Genomic DNA, 20,690 nt, shown 5'->3' with positions numbered 1-20,690 from the left:
ATCAAAAGAGCCAAATCTGTCTCGAGAGCCATAGGTTCCCTACCCCTGCCTTAATTGTTTCCAAATGGTGCCTGTTACAAGGCAGTAAAACGGCGGATCAACCAAAACAGAAAAGTCATTGTCACAGATAACAGACTTGATAACTCCACTGTGGCATTTTGGTGAATATACTGAGACATTTGTGAAAACTGAAACAATACAAAAATAATACTGTTGTAAGTCAATAATACTAACACAGACATTTGTAAATGTGTTAGCATATTAGCTAATGGTAACTACGCTACCTTGTTTAAATTACGATAGCGCATAAAAATATGCATGAAAACATCAAATGAATTTATTTCATCCAACCATTCATTTTCTATGGAGTATATTGTGAATATATTGAGAACAGGAAGTGAACAACAGTTTTAGTAACTGCTATGTAAAGGAAATGGGGTAGGATTAAATAAACTCTGCTTCTTCTTACTCCTTTTCGAACATATTGAATAAAGAAACTGGAAATTGTGATTTATCATGTTGTATGCACGCATGTTCAAATAAACACAAACTCAAACTCAAATGTTAAAGTTAAAGTTTAAGGTCCAATGATTGTCACACACACACTAGGTGTGGTGAAATGTGTCCTCTGCATTTGACCCATCCCATTGTTCCACCCCCTGGGAGGTGAGGGGAGCAGTGAGCAGCAGCGGTGGCCGCGCCCGGGAATCATTTTTGGTGATTCAACCCCCAATTCCAACCCTTGATGCTGAGTGCCAAGCAGGGAGGTAATGGGTCCCATTTGTATAGTCTTTGGTATGACTCAGACGGGTTTTTTTTTTTTTTTTTAACTCACAATCTCCCCATCTGAGGGCGGACACTCTAACCACTAGGCCACTGAGTAGGGTGTTGTGATGGTGACTGTGACGGTTTAGTAAATATGAATCATTTTAGTTATATTGTAAAACTTACAAACGTTGCTTGCAGTGATGAAGGAAGAAACCATACAAGTACAAAAGGCTATGGATGACTAGTAGACGGAACGGCCCTTATACTTTGGGATCAAGAAAGGAAACAAAAGGAAATACGGCGTAGACTTTCAACCCGCAGCACCTGCAGTGAACAAACTCCAATCCAAAAGATGGTGCCATAGCGCAGACAATAACACAACTTTTCAGTCTCTGTGTCGGTGTTACAACATTGTAAGTTTGTTGTATACAAAACATTATGGCCGTTAGCGAATGAAAATTCATAGATTAGGCGCACCTTTATATAAGCCGCAGGGTTCGAAGCTTGGGGAAAAAAGTAGCGGCTAATAGTCCGGAAAATACGGTAGTTTAAGATGAAACTTATCATCCATGCTAACTCTTGCCATCTGTTAATGTGTTTCTAGCTTGATGCTAACGTTTAGCATGTAATGTGTAACAACATACGTTTTGAACATGTTTAACTAGTTACTTACTGGTAGTTGTTCACTTATATTGTTTAACTTGTATTTTTGACTTCCTGCACACAATTCTAAGGCTGTTTATCAAAACGCTGAGGTCTATTAGCATATTAGCTTAGCACACATAGCATGGGTGCAGCCATCAATTAGTTAGTTGTTATTCCAGTTGGGGTTGATTACAAAAATGGCATTATTAACTTTCCAGCTATTTAGAATGGTTTTTAATTACCCCCAAATGACTTTAAGGTTGTGGTAGAGTCAAGTTGTGTTTGTAAAAATGACACAAAGTGACAACAATACTGTAAGACATACAATATTGATTAGGGATGTGGAATCTTACAACAACATTCAAATCGGTTCTCGCAATTTGGTATAAAAAGATAGTAAAACCTTACAGATGCTCCTCTTGGCTGCTGATGTTTACGTGCAACAAGTAAGCGTGAATATTATCTAAGAAACATCATTCCAAAAACTGACTTAAAAAAAAAAGTGATTCTTAAAAATTATGAATTGATTAAGAATCAAATTAAATAACGGATGTGAATCGATTTTTTTTCAGCACCGCATTGATTTTTTTTACATTTTGACATAAAATTCCTTATCCAAAATGATTCACTCACTTTTCCAAAACAGACAAATTTAATGTTCCGAATTCTAAAATTGTTTCAGAATAATTTAGAGCTTTTTTTTTTAGGTGGGCTGCATCTAATAGTACTCAGTAACATCAGATATGATGAAAAATAATATTTCAAAATGATATTACACATCTACATAATATATATTTGCACAAATACTAATTACAGTTTAAAGTGATTATTTTGCTGAAATTATCTCCTACCTGCAAATACAGTGCATCCGTAAAGTATTCACAGCGCTTCACTTTTTACACAATTTATCATGTTACAGCCCTATTCCAAAATGGAATACATTCATTTTTGTTCTCGAAATGCTACAGACAATACCCCATGATGACAATGAGACTTATTTTTTTATTGCAAATTCATTAAAAATGAAAAAAAAAAAAAAAACATTTATTCAAAAACTTTGTCCATCCCTACAGTGAAGCATGATGGTGGCAGCATCATGGCGTGGGGATGTTTTTTTTTTATGAGCGACTAGTCGGGATAGAGGGAAAGACGAATGCAGCAATGTACAGAGACATCCAACTTGAATACTTATGTACATGTTTGTTTTTTGTTTTTTAATCAATTTGCTAATTTAAAAACAATATATCCCATTGTCATTATAAGGCGATGCCTGTCGGATCTTGGAATAAGGCTGTAACATAACAAAATGTGGAAAAAGTAAAGAGCTGTGAATACTTTCCGCATGCACAGTACAATCCTTATTTTTGAAGCTAGGTCACGGTACAGTTCCCTTAGTCATGCAAAAGATTGTGTAGTGCTCAAAATTGTTGTGTTTATTTTTACATGTAAAAAACAAACACAACTTATTACAGTCTTTCTTCTGTCAAACCTGATTTGCCACTTTAAAAAAAAAAAGTCCCTTCGACATGAATCATTTCGGGACGGATGTGGCTAGCTTTTAGCGTCACACGTGACGAGACTATCCCCTTATAAGAAGTCTTAATTGCGTCAAAATGAATGGCTGCGTGCAATTAGGCGAAGAGGTGACATCAGATGCTCCCTTAAAGCCTTCAAACGTGCCGACTCGGAATTAGGCGAGATGGCGCCCCGCTGCTTTGGGTCCTCCATTAAACACTTAGAAAAAGAATAGGCGTTGTTTGATGTTGTGTGAAAACATAGTAAGTGCTTCTTTCGCAAACGCAAGAAAAGAAGGACGCGTGGGGATGTCACGCGAGACCCGTGGAAACAAACTTGGAGGCCTAAATTGTCATAAATGAAATGTTCATCATCGAGGAGAGGCGTACTGTGCAAGCTTTTTTTTTTTTTTTAATGTGGGGGGCGGGCTCAGACGCTCATCAGTATGCCTTTAAGGAGCCACTGGGTATTAAAATGCAAAATTGCCCTCCACTCAGGCTAAAGTGATTTTAGTTGTGATTATGCACCATTTCCTCCCACTCAACAGCAAAGAGGGGGGGGGGGGGGGGGGGGGGGGGGGAAGAGGGAGGAGAAAAAATAAAAAGAGCGCTAATTGGTCATGGGGATTGGTGGGAGGCTAGGCTGTTTTATGTGTCTGACTTCTAAATGAGTTTGGGAAAGGAGAGGCTGCCACTCCGCTATAGAGGTTCTGTTCGGTTGGGCTGGGTGGGTGGGTGGTGTTGAGAGGAGAGGGGGGGTGCTGTTGGCGCGCGCTCAAATTGAAATGATGCACTGTTCCCCCTCACTGCGGCTGGAACGCACAGTAATTAAATGCCTCATTGTTGCTTCCTGGGAATTGGAATGGAATATTTCATGCGGCGTGGTGATTATTTGGGTGTGGGTGGGGCGTGGATGTAATCACCTTGGCTGCATCTCTGATTAAACACGTTGGTCTGGTGCTTGTGCCCGCCTAAAGTGCCTCTCTGGGTTTCTTTTTCTTCTCTTGTTGATTTTTTTTTTGTATTTATTTTATTTATTTTTGCTGAGTGCTTTTATTCATCGGCGGTCTTGTTTTTGTCAAACTTGAATGCAGCACGTCACAGCTCAGCTCTTATTACTGCTAATGCTACTGAGTCGCTCTCGGTTCAAACTGCTTCAATTCCCAATGAGTGGCCTCTGCTTGAAGAAATGCCACACCTCAAATAAACACGTGGTGCCCCCAGATGGGCGTGGTTAATTAATTACAAAATAAGTAGGGATGTCGATAAATGCTTTAAAACGTAATATCGGAAATTATCGGTATCGGTTTCAAAATTATCCGTATCGGTTTCAAAAAGTAAAATTTACGACTTTTTAAAACGCCGCTGTGTACACGGACGTAGGGAGAGGTACAGAGTGCCAATAAACCAGTCACCGTCACATAATATCTACGGCTTTTCACACACACACAAGTGAATGCCAAGCATGCTTGGTCAACAGCCATACAGGTCACACTGAGGGTGGCCATATAAACAACTTTAACACTGTTACAAATATGCGCCACACTGTGAACCCACGCCAAACAAGAATGACAAACACATTTTGGGAGAACATCCGCACCGTAACACAACATAAACACAACAGAACAAATACCCAGAACCCCTTGCAGCACTAACTCTTCCGGGATGCTACAATATGCACTTCCCCCGCCCACCTCAACCTCCTCATGCTCTCTCAGGGAGAGCATGTCCCAAATTCCAAGCTTCTGTTTTGAGGCATGTTGGAAAAAAAAATGCACTTTGTGACTTCAATAATAAATATGGCAGTGCCATGTTGGCATTTTTTTCCATAACTTGAGTTGATTTATTTTGGAAAACCTTGTTACATTGTTTAATGAAGTGGTTCTTAACCTGGGTTCGATCGGAGGTTAAGACACACCTGACTCATCGTGTAAATAAAAACTTCTCCCTATCGACGTATTATGGATACCCCCATTTCCATGCTGCTGTTGCCCTGAAAATGTTTTTTTTATATAAAATACTGTTTGTTCTTTTAATTTTTTTTTATTTTTGTTTGTTTGATATTCATTGTAAAGTTCAGCTGTTTTTTCAGTGGGGCCCTGGCTCCACTGCAAGCATGAATTAATAAAGTCAAGTCAAGTCAAGTCAAAACAATGTTCCTTCTAATTTTCCATATGCGTGAGCAAACGTAAAAACTCCTTGAGCATTCAGTGGAGCACGTGTGAGCGATGTCAGACGTGCACATGCACTGTGGCCACACCTGCAGCACACCTGTCCCAAACCTGACTAAATAACAAGTTAAATGTTTTATCATTATAATCAAATGACAGCAGTCATTTCCATGATATTATTTTCTAATATAAGTGTTTTGGCCCACTTACAATGACAATAACAAAAAATATTGTTTTTCATGAGCTGTGTACTAGTATTGTATGTCTGGGTGGGGGTCCTGTTTTGGAAATAATTTGTACCCCTTACAGATATCGCATTTAGTTCCTACTAAAACATTCACATGTTGCACAATGAGATGTAAACATGGGAACATGTGTCCATTCCTGTAACTTTCTGTTTGTAAAATATATCTTTATTAGTATTTCTTTAAAATAATAACATCATTTCATGATTAATATTTATAAATTAAGATTAAATTAAAGAAAAAAACATTTTATTTTTCACTAAAGAAGGGTTCAGTGAATGCGCATATGAAACTGGTGGGGTTCGGTACCTCCAACAAGGTTAAGAACCACTGATTTAATGCATCCAGCGGGGCATCACAACAAAATTAGGCATAATAATGTGTTAATTCCACGACCGTATATATCGGTATCGGTTGATATCGGAATCAGTAATTAAAAGTTGGACAATATCGTGATATTGGCAAAAAATCCATTATCGGACATCTCTAAAAATAAGTACAGATTGTACCTCGAATGAAAGCCATCTAGACCAGGGGTCGGCAACCCAAAACTCTAGAAAGAGGTTCCGCAGCATCCGTAGCAGAACCTCCAGGATCTGTAACAGCTTCTTCCCTCAGGCCATAAGACTCTTGAACGCATCATAATAATCTCCTCAATTCCCCCCCAAAAATGGATTAACTCGCTGGAATAAAAAGACAATAAACATCCATAAACGCGGATGCATATGCAAAAGTGCAATATATTTATCTGTACAGTAATCTATTTATTTATATATGCACTTTATTGCTATTTTATCCTGCACTACAACGAGCTAATGCAACAAAATGTCGTTCTTATCTGTACTGTAAAGTTCACATTTGAATGACGATAAAAAGGAAGTCTAAGTCTAAGAAAGGGCCATATTGGACCAAAAATACAAAAGACAAATCTGTCTGGAGCCGCAAAAAATGAAAAGCTGTATATAAGTCTTATAATGAAAGCAACAAGTGTCTATATTTGTTATGTACAGGTAGAAGGAGACGGCACAGACAGCAGGAATGTAGTTTAGATCTATGATTTATTATGTATATATATAAACTATATATAATCACAAAACAATGATGTAATAAACTATAGAATGGAGTGTGACTAAATCCAAAAGTGTATGTGTGTGCGTCTATGTGTGGGGATTAGCTTTAGAGTGTTACCGGAGTGTTGGGCGAGAGGCAGGTCCAAAAGGGGCAGGGCAGGCTCGTAGATCCGAGAGACAGGCAGGAAGTCGGGGCTATAGCGAGGTAGTGGGTCCGTGTCCAAGTGGGAGGTCGAGATCCAAGAGGCAGTCCAGTAAGCAGAGGGAACAAGGAAAAAACGAGACACACAGCTCATCACGCGGAAACTTAGGTCTGCAGTTGGCGAGACAATCAATGCGACGGGAAGGAAAACACAGAGAGAGCAGGATTGCATATAGCGTGGAGAATTTAGGCTTACTGTACAGGACAGGTAGCTACGTTCTGGCACGGGATAGCAGGTTGTGCAGGCTTATGAAGGCAGGACCTCTGATCAACCACACGCGCTGGTTGCTGGTGATTGATTGCAGCTGCCGGCTGCAGCAGGAATGACACGCGCCTGGCGCGCTCGTGGAAGTGCGCTCTTGGAAGTGTGCTCATCAGAGCGCACAGATGAGTGTAGCTATAATAGCCTACTATCAAAATGACTATGTGCCGCAGGCTCAAGCAAATCTTCGTTGACAGAAATGTTGAAATGTTATATTTATTCTACACATTTTTACAACATTAGAAACTGTTAGTAAATCAGAGGCTACTCAGAAGGTGAGATAACTCCTGGAATTTACTGGCTTTTAATGGCTAAAGGTATAGATGTGTGTGTCCAAGTTAAAGGAAACGACAGGCGGTCTTCTTCTAATAGATTTATTACAATCTTTGGCAAGCTTGGTGATATTTGCTGTGGTCTGGAACAACATGGTGCACAAACAACTATCAGAAATGCAGCCAATATTACATACAGATCGTGTGTCATGAGACACGCAAAACTAAATTATATACAAAGAGAATAAAAGTAAAGGATATTTAATGAGCTCAAATATACCTACAAATGAGGCATAATGATGCAATATGTACATACAGCTTGCCTAAAAAGCATGTTAGCATTGATTAGCTTGCATTTATGAACTGACCAAATAGGCCCGATTAGCACTCCAACAAGTCAATAACATCAACAAAGTGCACTTTTGTGCATTCACGCACAGTATAAAACTTTTGGCGGACAAAATGAGAAGGAGTTAAAGATTTTACATGTAAACAAACTGTTGCGTCACAGTCCACACTATGGTGAGGTCAAGAACCGCCGAAATTAGTAGCACAAAACGATGTTCACCAAATACTGTCATCAGTGAAGCATACACACAAACATATTAAACGGTGGGCTTTCTAACAATTGGGAAGCTTTGTGTCATGTTTGTCCTCAAACAAAAAACATACTGGAACAAAAAAAATGTTTTTCCCTCATCTTTTTCCATTTTCAATCTTTTTTAAAAAATGCTCCAGGGAGCCACTAGGGCGGCACTTAAGAGCCGCATGCGGCTCGAGAGCCACGGGTTGCTGACCCCCGATCAAGACGGATAAGCATGCATGCATTTCGAGAAGTATAACACCCTACATCGAAAAAAATGCCTGACATTTACTGCTGTTGAATAAAAAGATTCACAGTTTTAATCAAACACCTTCCTTCTAAATAACTAAGTCTGATATTGTTCTGTTAAGTGGATAGATTTAAGCTTTGAATTTAAGCCCTTGCCTACACTAAACGCCAGGTACTCTCTACCAGTGATTAGGTTGGTACAAACCAGTGAAGTAGTTGGCACGTTGTGTAAGTCGTAAATAAAAACAGAATACAATGATTTGCAAATCCTTTTTTAACTTATATTCAATCAAATAAACTGCAAAGACAAGATATTTAATGTTTGAACTGAGAAACTGAGACCGATTTTTGAAGCTTTTCTGGTGGAATTATTTCCCAGTCTTGCTTGATGTACAGCTTAAGTTGTTCAACAGTCCGGGGTCTCCATTGTCGTATTTTGGTCTTCATATTGTGCCACATATTTTCAATGGGAGACAGGTTTGGACTACAGGCAGGCTAGTCTAGTACCCACATTATTTTACTATGAAGCCACACTGTTGTGACAGGTGTCTTGGCATTGGCTCGCTGAAATAAGCAGGGGCGTCCATAATAACGTTGCTTTGATGGCAACATATGTTGCTCCAAATCCTGTATGTACCTTTCAGCATTAATGGTGCCTTCACAGATGTGTAAGTTACCCATGCCTTGGGCACTAATAGACCCCCATACCATCACAGATGCTGGCTTTTGAACTTTGCGCCACAAACAATCCGGATGGTTTTATTGCTCTTTGTTCCGGAGGACACAACGTCCACAGTTTCCAAAAAAAATGTAAAATGTGGACTAAACAGACCACAGAACACTTTTGCATCAGTCCATCTTAGATGAGCTCAGGCCCAGCAAAGCCAGTGGCGTTTCTGTAATTAATAAATGTACATTTTACCTCTGATGAACGCCTGATACTTTCTCCTTATGAGCAGATAGATGGATGGATCAACCAAGCAGGCACAAGACATTAAAACAACGTTGAGAACTTGTTGAATTAGGTCCTGACGTTGAGCAACTTCAACTTAACGTTGAAACAACATGACTTTTGACGACATTTAATCAATGTCAGGTTGTGACCTCCATTCAGCCATTGAAATTTGGTCATTTCCCAAACCAAAAACGGGGATTCAACGTTAGACACCAACGTTATCTCAATTAACAAATACAACTATTTTGCAAAGTTGTTTAGAAGTCAGCTTTAAAGGCCTACTGAAACCCACTACTACCGACCACGCAGTCTGATAGTTTATATATCAATGATGAAATCTTAACATTGCAACACATGCCAATACGGCCGGGTTAGCTTACTAAAGTGCAATTTTAAATTTCGCGCGAAATATCCTGCTGAAAACGTCTCGGTATGATGACGTCTGCGCGTGACGTCACGGATTGTAGAGGACATTTTGGGACAGCATGGTGGCCAGCTATTAAGTCGTCTGTTTTCATCGCAAAATTCCGCAGTATTCTGGACATCTGTGTTGGTGAATCTTTTGCAATTTGTTCAATGAACAATGGAGACAGCAAAGAAGAAAGCTGTAGGTGGGAAGTGGTGTATTGCGGCAGGTGTAACGCACCTGACTGTTGTGCCGGATAACACAGCCGGTGTTTCATTGTTTACATTCCCGGAAGATGACAGTCAAGCTTTACCATTGGCCTGTAGAGAACTGGGACAACAGAGACTCTTACCAGGAGGACTTTGAGTTGGATGCGCAGACGCGGTACCGTGAGTACGCATGCAGCTGCGGCTTCCAAACATTTGATCGCTTGTCCGTATGTGCGTGCCGCTATGTGCATGTCACGTACGTAACTTTGGGGACTTTGGGGAATTATATGTGCTGTATGAATTTTGGGAAGGTGAACAGTACTTTGGGCTGTGGGATTAAGTGTGTTGTGCAGGTGTTTGAGTTGTATTGGCGGGTTGTATGGACGGGAGGGGGGATGTGTTTGTTATGCGGGATTCATTTGTGGCATATTAAATATAAGCCTGGTTGTGTTGTGGCTAATAGAGTATATATATGTCTTGTGTTTATTTACTGTTTTAGTCTTTCCCAGCTGAATATCAGGTCCCACCCGCCTCTCAAAGCATCTTCCCTATCTGAATCGCTCCCACTGCCCTCTAGTCCTTCACTCTCACTTTCCTCATCCACAAATCTTTCATCCTCGCTCAAATTAATGGGGAAATTGTCGCTTTCTCGGTCCGAATCGCTCTTGCTGCTGGTGGCCATGATTGTAAACAATGTGCAGATGTGAGGAGCTCCCCAACCTGTGACGTCACGCGCATATCGTCTGCTACTTCCGGTACAGGCAAGGCTTTTTTATCAGTCACCAAAAGTTGCAAACTTTATCGTCGATGTTCTCTACTAAATCCTTTCAGCAAAAATATGGCAATATCGCGAAATGATCAAGTATGACACATAGAATGGACCTGCTATCCCCGTTTAAATAAGAAAATCGCATTTCAGTAGGCCTTTAAAGGACATGTATGTATAATCAACCTTGTATCAATGTCAATGCATTAATTACAATAATTACAATGCCTTACCTTGAATAAATGCCTGGTATTCAGTGCTGTTGAATAGGTACATTAATAAATGGCCAGATTTACACATGTAATCAAACACCCTACCTGAAAAATATTGATATTTGATATTTTTCATTTTTCATTGTCACCAGTAGGTCTCCCCTCAATTTTGATCCACAATGTATTAATCATATATATTTTAATCTATCGCTAAAATAGCGATAGATCAACTTATTTTTTATTTTTTAAACGCTTCATGCCCTTTTTGTCAAAGAAAAACATGTTCTTTTTATGCCAAAAACACAAAATATGTAATATTCCCCCCCCAAAAAAATGTTAGGGGTCTCCGAAAAGCGGCCCAGGGGCCATTTGCGCCCCTGAGCTAATTTTCTTAAAGCCAGCGGCACATTTTAAGAATACTAAAAGAAAAAAAACAGTAACTTAAAAAAACATAAAACATGGAATAAAAAAGAAAACAGGTGCAATGTTACGAGAAAATGTTGCAATATTGACACTAATAACACAAAGCTGCATTGCATGCAGTTTGTTTGTTTTTTACCTTAAAACTGGCATTGCTCAAAAAATAATGAAAACTTATAATCGACAGAAGTTGATCTAGATATTTAGGTGTTGAAAGTAAAAATGATATATAATGATATCTGTATTATTTTTGGATCCCCCGAGACCTTTCGTCTTATTTGTTTTAAACTGTCATTGTTAAAACAATTATAATGAACCAAAAGCAATGTTGTCATGAATTATTTACCTATTTACGGCTCCGATGACTTCACATCAAATATTTTTTACTCTGAACATTTTTTGAGGGGAAAATATTGCATATTTTGTGTTTTAACCATACAAAACAAGGTTTTCTTTGACAAAAAGAGCATTAAACATTTTTTTGATTAAAACTTTATGTCAACAAATTATCTGAAGTTGATCTAAAAATATTTTAGCGTTGAAAGTAAAAAAAAAAAAAAATAGAATTAGAAGATGTCAGGTTCAAACACTGATGACATCTATTAAACAGACGAGAAGCAAGGAATCATGCAGAGACAGAGTTAAATTTGGCTCAATTGAGGAGACACGTGTTTTGGGCTGTACTCTAGTTACAGATCCAAACTACGTTCTAAAAGTCCAGCCCACGTCCTTCCTCTATTTATTTGGGAGGTCCCTGGTTACATCACTGAAGCTGTCGCTGAGGGAAGGTGGTAATCTCGACAGCTCCAGTTAGACACAGTATATGATTATGCAAAAATGCAAATGTGCTGACAGTCGTGATATCGCCCTGTCTCTGCTTTGTCTGCGTCACGGCGGTGTTCGGCCTTGGCAGTCAGCAGGCCGTTCCTGGACACAGACACTGATACGAGACTGGCTTGCAATCTTTTGGATTGCCAGCTTTGCACAGACAAAAGAAAAATAAAATTTCAGCACAATTGATAATAACTATAGCAACGGCCCTTAAGCATAAGAGTTGTGTGATAACATATACATAATTATTCTAACAATATCTTGGGTCTCAGGGTCTGGCAGCACGGTGATAAAAGGGGTCGGTGCATGTCCCTCACAATAAGAAGGTCCTAGGTTCGATCCCCAGGTTCGGGGTCTTTCTGTGTGCAGTTTGCATGTTCTCCCCGTGACTGTGTGGGTTCCCACTTCCAAAGACATGCACCTGGGGATAGGTTGATTGGCAACACTAAATTGGTCCTAGTGTGAATGTCTCTGTGTTGGCCCTGCGATGATAGGCTCCAGCAGCCTCAGCGGTAGAAAATGGATGGATAGGTCTCCTGCTCTTTTAACAGTCAGCGAACTTGAGGGGAGCTCTAATGGTGACTATAAATATTGTATTGGTTTTGAAAATGAAAAAAATATCAAAGTAGACCCCACATGCTTTCATTTTTCAGTGTGAGGTCCTCAGTGAAAAAAATGTTGGGCGCCCCTGCCTTACCTCTAAAAAACTCATCCATCCATCCATCCATTTTTTTTTTACCGTTTGTCCCTTTTGCGGTCGCAGGGGGTCCTGGAGCCTATCTCAGCTGCATTCGGGCTGTAGACTGGGTACACCCTGGACAAGTCGCCTCTATCAAAGTTAACATATCCCCTCGTTGTGTCTCCCACAGAGGACGCCGGTGACTAACGGCGAAGCATTCCGGTGGTTCTTCTGAAGACACGGAGCGCCCGGGCCCCCCCCAGCAGGAGGTCACCAAGGAGCGACTCTGTGGACGGTCTGCTCAGGACACTATGTGACTCAAAGCAACACATTTTTGGACCGAAAGACAGAACTGAAAGACCTTTTTGGATGGGAAGATGGATTGAAAACATACTGGGTGTCGTTTGCTTTTTCTGTGTAATTATTGTACCTTTTGACAGTATGACAATGTATATTTTTCGGTGTCTATGAATGTGTTTTCGGCGTTCGCGGCCGGGGACGGGGCCGCAGACCTCCTGTAAAGAAAGAGACAATCGTAGCACCACACACTGAGGACACGGACAGACCGCCGGGATGGACGTTAAAGCGACAGCAATAATTCTTTTTCAGCTTTTCTCCCTCCGAGGAATCTTTCTCCGCTGTTTTGTCTCAATGAGGCAAAAATTGAATTTTTTTTTTCTTCTTGATTCTAACCGGGTGTGGGCTCACTGCAGTACAGGGCACATTGTCTTCAGCAAGTGAGTCGCGCTTCTTTTTTAAAACGGAGCATTTAAAAATTGGAGTCGGGACTCAAATCTGGAGATTTTTTTCTGGGTATTTAAAAAAAAAAGGACTTTAAAACCAATGAAAGTACACTATGAACATATCAGGCGGAGTTCTGCGACGACGGACTTTTGGCTACTCCCCCGCAGAGCAGGCCAACACAAAGCATCCCCCGAAATGGAGTCCCCCCTTGTCCTTAACCCTGTTGTTGCATGTGTACATGTGTTTGGCTTTTAAAGACCACTTAAGAATTTGTATATTGTTGTTGTGATGCTTTTATGTGTTCTAATAAAAAAAAGAATGACTTGGACGAGCCGACGCTTGATGGAGACGATCGCCTGATAAGTAATCGTTCTCAGCCTCTCCTCTTCCAGGGCATGAATCCGCCGGCGTTGCTTTGCCTTCCCGGTCACGTATTCCCGGGAATACTAAAATGCTGCTCGGAGAAGAGTGCTTCCCGGAGGCAGCAGACTTTAAAGGACGAGTGAAATCCCATGTGGTTTGTCATGCTAGAATGCGTGTAGGGGGAGGGTGGAGCGGAGAGGTGGTGGGCACGGTGGAAGGAGGAGGAGGAGGAGGATGATGGCGGGTACTGACGGTGGGGGGGGAAGGCGGCGAGATGTGCTCCTGAGATAGCGCCAGCATCAGAGTGATTGCCGGATCTTTGGGATTCAGGCGGAGGCTGCGTGGTAGTGGGAGGGTGGGGGGGGGGAAATCATCCGAGACTGACTGCTCCTCCGCCGCTCGCAATCACCCTCGATTGAGCTCCTGACGAGCGAGGAGTGTTTGGTGGCGGCCATGTTGACGGCGATGTAGCGCCCAGAGCGTTCCGTCCCTCCTCGCCGGTGATTAGAGCGTGGCTCGCTCGCCTCCTTCCCCAACCTGGCCGGCCGGATTAAATTATATCGCACACGGCTCGCTCTAATCCCACCGCCACCGTTTGGGATTAAAAGCGGTCGGGCCTGCGGTGGTGGTGGTGGTGATGATGCGCTCCCTTTTCTCGCCAGGCGACAGCAGGAAGTCACTATAGCACGTGTTTTTGCAAACCAGTAATTATAGTCTGCAAATGATGTGTTGTTCTTGAGTGTCGGTGCTGTCTAGAGCTCGGCAGAATAACCGTGTAATACTCTTCCATATCAGTAGGGGGCAGCCGGTAGCTAATTGCTTTGTAGATGTCGGAAACAGCGGGAGGCAGCGTGCAGGTAAAAAGGTGTCTAATGCTAAAACCAAAAATAAACAAAAGGTGAGTGCCCTAAGAAAAGGCATTGAAGCTTAGGGAACGCTATTGCAGAACGAAACTAAAACTGAACTGGCTACAAAGTAAACAAAAACAGAATGCTGGACGACAGCAAAGACTTACTGCGGAGCAAAGACGGCGTCCACAATGTACATCCGAACATGACATGACAATCAACAATGTCCCCACAAAAGAAGGATAAAAACAACTGAAATATTCTTGATTGCTAAAACAAGGTAGATGCGGGAAATATCGCTTGAAGGAAGACAATACCAAAAAAAGGGGAAAAGCCACCAAAATAAGAGCACTAGATAAGAACTAAAACACTACATACAGGAAAACAGCAAAAAACTCAAAATAAGTCAGGGGGTGATGTGACACGTGGTGACAGTACACCTACTTTGAGACAAGAGCTATAGTGATGCATGCTTGGTTATGGTTTAAAGTCATATCCAACAATTGCAACAACGACTTTTTACTGTCAACTGAGTTTCGTTTTTTAATGATTTCTGCTGGTGGTGTGCCTCCGCATTTTTTCCAACGCAAGAAATGTGCCTTGGCTCAAAAAAGGTTGAAAAACATTGCACTATAGGACAGTGTTTTTCAACCTTTTTTGAGCAAAGGCAAAATTTAAAAAAAAAATGAAGCTCATCAGTCGATATTGACAGTAAAAAGTCGTTCTTGCAATTGTTGGATATGAGTTCAAACCATAACCAAGCATTCATCACTATAGCTCTTGTCTCAAAGTAGGTGTACTGTCACCACCTGTCACATCACGCCCTGACTTATTTGGACTTTTTTGCTGTTTTCCCATGTGTAGTGTTTTAGTTCTTGTCTTGCGCTCATATTTTAGTGTCTTTTTCCTGTTTTGTTGGTATTTTCCTGTAGCATTTTCATGCCTTCCTTTGAGCGCTATTTCCCCGCACCTGCTTTGTTTTAGCAATCGATAATATTTCAGTTCGGTGCGGACGCTATCCTTCTTTGTGGGGACATTGTTGATTGTCATGTCATGTACGGCTGTACATTGTGGACGCCGTCTCTGCTGCACACGCTGCAAGTCTTTGCTGTCGTCCAGCATTCTGTTTTTGTTTATTTGCAGCCAGTTCCGTTTTTGGTTTCATTTTGCATATCCTTCCCTAAGTTTAAAAGCCTTTTCTTAGCGGCACTCGCCTTTTGTTTATTTTTGCTTTACCTGCACACTGCCTCTCGCTGTCATCTGCATATTGGGATCAAGACAAACCATGTTCCCGACATCTACAAAGCAATTAGCTACCTGCTGCCACCTACTGATATGGAAGAGTATTACACGGTTACTCTGCCGAGCTCTAGACAGCACCGACACTCAACAACGGCACATTATTTGCGGATTATAACTACAAGTTTGCAAAAAATGCTTTTAAACCAGCTAGGTTAAATTACATAATCTCCCACGGCACTTCAGACTGTCATCATTATCATTGGCGGTCACTCGAACGAGTATGACGATCCTCCTGGTAGGGGTGTATCCCTTTATGGAGGATGCCTGTGCGTGACTTTGTTTAACGTGGGGAGACTGGTGCACAGACAGTCACCACACGATCCTTGACAGAATCGGGTCAGGGTCCAGTGGCATGGAGTCCAAAACGACTGGGGACCCTTTTCTGCTGCAGCCTTCTTCCGCCATCGTAGCCGTTGAGGTCTTCACCGTATCCCTGGTAGGGGTCAGTCAGGTACTAGGCCTTTGCCAAGGGCCACCTGGGGTAACAGTAGTAAAGGGGTTAACCTCTTAGTGCCCCAAGACCCCATAGAGGAGCCTCCACTGTGGTTGGAAAACACTGCAATAGGACACGATGACAGAGCAATGAGAAACATACGTTGAAGACGATACAGTTGTCCCTCGCTATTGTGCTTCGAATATTGCGGCTTCACCACATCACTGATTTTTTGGGGTTTATCTTTAAAATACAAAAGAACGGAAAAACAAGTTGCCTCCATATTGAAGTTATTAAATAAATGATAAATGGGTTATACTTGTATAGCGCTTTTCTACCTTCAAGGTACTCAAAGCGCTTTGACACTACTTCCACATTTACCCATTCACACACACATTCACACACACTGATGGAGGGAGCTGCCATGCAAGGCGCTAACCAGCACCCATCAGGAGCAAGGGTGAAGTGTCTTGCTCAGGACACAACGGACATGACGAGGTTGGTACTAGGTGGGGATTGAACCAGGGACCCTCGGGTCGCGCACGGCCACTCTTCCACTGCGCCACGCCGTAAATATTATCATATTTATCTCATTTAAGACACCAAAAGACTTCCAAAGTTTGTGAACAAATAGATATGATCGAAATAGTATCAAACCCACGGAGATTCCCGAGCCATTTTGGGAGTTAGTGAGCAAGCCAGTCACGTGATCCGTGACGTAGCATTACGAACCACAGACCACTCCCCATCAACGACAACGCTAATCAAGCAGACTTTGGAAGAGCCAACGATTACTTTCGGAGAAATTATGATCCAGAACCTTAGATTTTTGAGCCCGAATACAAAGAGTAAGTAAGTAAGTACATTTTATTTATACAGCGCTTTTCACAGATAAGATCCTAAAACGCTGTACAAAACATAGATGAAGTAAAACAACAATTCAATTAAAAACAACAGGGGTAACATCATAAAAAGGATACAAAGTGGATTAAAAATGATAGTTAAAAGGTGCATTAACTAAAAGCTTGACTAAAAAGGGAAGTTTTCAAATGTTTCTTAAAAGTTTCAGAACAGTCAAGATCATGGAGGGACTGGTGCAAATTGTTCCAGAGTCTGGGAGCTATTGCCTGGAATGCCAGGTCTCCACGGGTTTTAAAACGAGTTTTGGGATCTTTAGAAGACCCTGGCCTGAAGACCGGAGGCTGCGCCCTGAAGTGTAGGTGCACAACAAGTCAGTTATGTACTGAGGGGTCCCACCATGCGATGCACGGAATATCAGGGCTAAAATCTTAAACTCAATGTGGATTTTAACTGGAAGCCAATGAAGACTGGATAAAACGAGGGCCGAGGGTGATATGCTCAGAGAATCAGCACCTCCAAGTCCGAGTCCATGGTTCTCGCCCGGAAAAGGGTGGAGTGCCATCTCCGGGTTGGGGAGGAGACCCTTCCCCAAGTGGAGGAGTTCAAGCACCTCGAAGTCTTGTTCACGAGTGAGGGAAGAGTGGATCGTGAGATCGACAGGCGGATCGGTGCGGCGTCTTCAGTAATGCGGACGCTGTATCGATCCGTTGTGGTGAAGAAGGAGCTGAGCCGGAAGGCAAAGCTCTCAATTTACCGGTCGATCTACATTCCCATCCTCACCTATGGTCATGAGCTTTGGGGTTATGACCGAAAGGACAAGATCACGGGTACAAGCGGCCGAAATGAGTTTCCTCCGCCGAGTGGCGGGGCTCTCCCTTAGAGATAGGGTGAAAGTAAAGTAAAGTAAAGCCGCTGCTCCTCCACATCGAGAGGAGCCAGATGAGGTGGTTCGGGCATCTGGTCAAGATGCCACCCGAACGCCTCCCTAGGGAGGTGTTTAGGGCACGTCCGACCAGTAGAAGGCCACGGGGAAGACCCAGGACACGTTGGGAAGACTATGTCTCCCGGCTGGCCTGGGAACGCCTCGGGATCCCCCGGGAAGAGCTGGACGAAGTGGCTGCGGAGAGGAAAGTCTGGGCTTCCCTGCGACCCGACCTTGGATAAGCGGAAGAAGATGGATGGATGGATGGATGGATATTCTCAGAGGATAAACAATACGTTTTAAAAGCCAAGTGCTAAACGGATGTAGCTTTATTGTAACACTATAGCATCATGTAGCAGCACTGCTAGGTGCTAAACATACAAACTAACCAGTATAAAACAAACACTTACTGTACAATGTCTACTCTCGCTGGGATGCCGACCGACGAGATGCTCACATAATAAAATGAAGAATGGATAGAAAGAATTAAAAAACTAGCGTCTTTTTGTGTTTTTTTCACCACCAGCCTCTCGATCTATGGCTACATTTGTCTGCTACCAGGTGAAAGATGCATGAAATATAATCTAGAATTAAAGGTGGCATATGTAGCAATCCGGCCAGAAATGGTACTGCAATCACGGTTAAAATTCCCACTCTCCATGACTGAGGTTGCCAGATATACAGCCGAATCCGAATCCTACTCCAAGGAACTTCAAATGGCAATCGACGAGTTCTACGCTGTAGGTTTCTTTTGTTTATGCTTCTTGCAAGATGGTTTACTAAGTAATTATGTCACACTTTACTATGTCGATTAGTAAAATAACGTATTTGTAAAGTTCCGCAGCAATATTTTCCTTGGGACAGATTGTTGGCGTTGCCCTGCTAAAATGCCTAGTTTGACCGCACGGACCACCATCGAAATAATTATATATAATAATATACATCGCATAGGCCTACTTTGATGGCAAGCCAAGGCCAACAGTAAAATTACCACCACATTTCATTCAGCATAACCCCATGTTGCATCCAACCTGACGCACTGCATTCTCTTCCATGTACGGACATCACCATCTTTCAGTGCAGAGTGCAATTCTATGAGCCAACCCACGCTACACAAAAACCACGTTACGCATAAATCATATAGCCTACCACCATGTCAATAAATATATATATATATATATATATATATATTTTTTTTTTTTTAGGGCTGTCAAACAATTAAAATATTAAATCGCTATCAAATGCATTTTGTTCATAGTTCACTCAATAATTGTGATTAATCGCAGAATTTTTTTCATCATTAATAGGTGTACCCTAGAAAGATACTTTTTTAAAGTTTTAAGTTTTGAATACCATCACTGGACAATTACTTTGCTTAAATGAAGTGTTTTAAACATATTTCTTTTTTAAACGGGTCAACACAAAATGGACATAAATACGCTGTTAAGGACAATAAATAAATTAAATAAATTGCTGGGGGTTTTTTTGGTTTCAGAGGAGGAGCTACACCTCCATGTTATTAATCACACAAAATGTGGATTTTTACAATTCTGGTTTGATTGTCAAAAATGTTTTGTAATGTAATCTGTGATATTTCTACCTGAATAATTGCATCTGATGTATTGGACATTACATGTTGTACAAGTTAATGGTAGTCATGATGTCATAATTTTTCCATGTGTAAATAAATTGTAATATCCAGCCTGCTAAACATGAGGGCTATTAATATATGAAATAATATGCACTTTATTTCAGCCTGCCAGAACATGTCCGCTTCTATATTCCTCAACTGCTGTACTAGCATTTATTTAGGTAGAAATATCACAGATTACATGACAAAACATATTTGACAAAGCATGTTCATAATGTAAGACATTTTTCATTTATTAATTTAGTTAGACCGGATGTGACGTGTAGCGTTATTATTGTGAAGACGGAAGTGTGATTTGTTGAGAGGGTGGGGGGGGGGGTCTTGGCATGTTTTGAAGACGTGATAAAAAATAAAGGATATAAAGAAGTGACTCTTGACTTCCTGCTTATCGTGTTTCCTTTTTGCAGAGCTTTAAACCCATTTTATTAAACCCATTACACTAACAATATACACGTTATGTTGTCACTGCAGTAAACTGTAATCTAAACACGGAAGTGAAGCTTGAATTCAAGTGCTCAAGCAGGCATTTACTGCAGTGATGACGTCTGCAAATAGTCTTGTCTATTCGGGAGAACGACTTGCCATGGCTTTGGATCTGGGCTTTCCATAATGTACCTAGCTTGTAACTCAATAGTAACTGATCGCAGCTCCATTCTCCCACGCTTTGGAACGGATCGAGGGTCAAACAGGATGCGTGCACGTTAATTGTGCTTAAAAAAACTTTCAGACAGCCTTATAATAAAACAAAACAAAAAAAACAAAAAACAAAAAACAAAAATATGTATATATGTATATTTATATATATATATATATATATATATATATATATATATATATATATATATATATATATATATATATATATACAGTATAGGCCAAAAGTTTGGACAAACCTTCTCATTTCAATGCGTTTTCTTTATTTTCATGACTATTTACAATGTAGATTGTCACTGAAGGCATCAAAACTATGACACCTGTGAAGTGAAAACCATTTCCGGTGACTACCTCTTGAAGCTCATCGAGAGAATGCCAAGAGTTTGCAAAACAGTAATCAGAGCAAAGGGTGTGTATTTTGAAGAAACTAGAATATAAAACATGTTTTCAGTT

The 20,690-nt window shown here is 41.2% G+C and overlaps 1 protein-coding gene across 2 annotated transcripts in view; it reads left to right on the top strand.

Annotated features, from left to right (window-relative positions):
• cxxc4 (CXXC finger 4) overlaps positions 1 to 13,525 on the top strand; it is a 96,636-nt gene extending 83,111 nt beyond the window's left edge. For both annotated transcript variants that reach the window (XM_061984518.1, XM_061984517.1), the window contains exon 3: positions 12,650 to 13,525. In XM_061984518.1, the coding sequence (XP_061840502.1) occupies positions 12,650 to 12,694 (45 nt within the window). In that variant the 3' untranslated portion in view covers positions 12,695 to 13,525. The remainder of the gene's footprint in view (positions 1 to 12,649) is intronic.
• Positions 13,526 to 20,690: the final 7,165 nt, after the last annotated feature.

The sequence above is a fragment of the Nerophis lumbriciformis genome, linkage group LG25 (assembly GCF_033978685.3).
Source record: "Nerophis lumbriciformis linkage group LG25, RoL_Nlum_v2.1, whole genome shotgun sequence".
In the NCBI taxonomy this organism is placed as follows: Eukaryota; Metazoa; Chordata; class Actinopteri; order Syngnathiformes; family Syngnathidae; genus Nerophis; species Nerophis lumbriciformis.
This window is presented reverse-complemented; position numbering and strand designations above follow the sequence as displayed.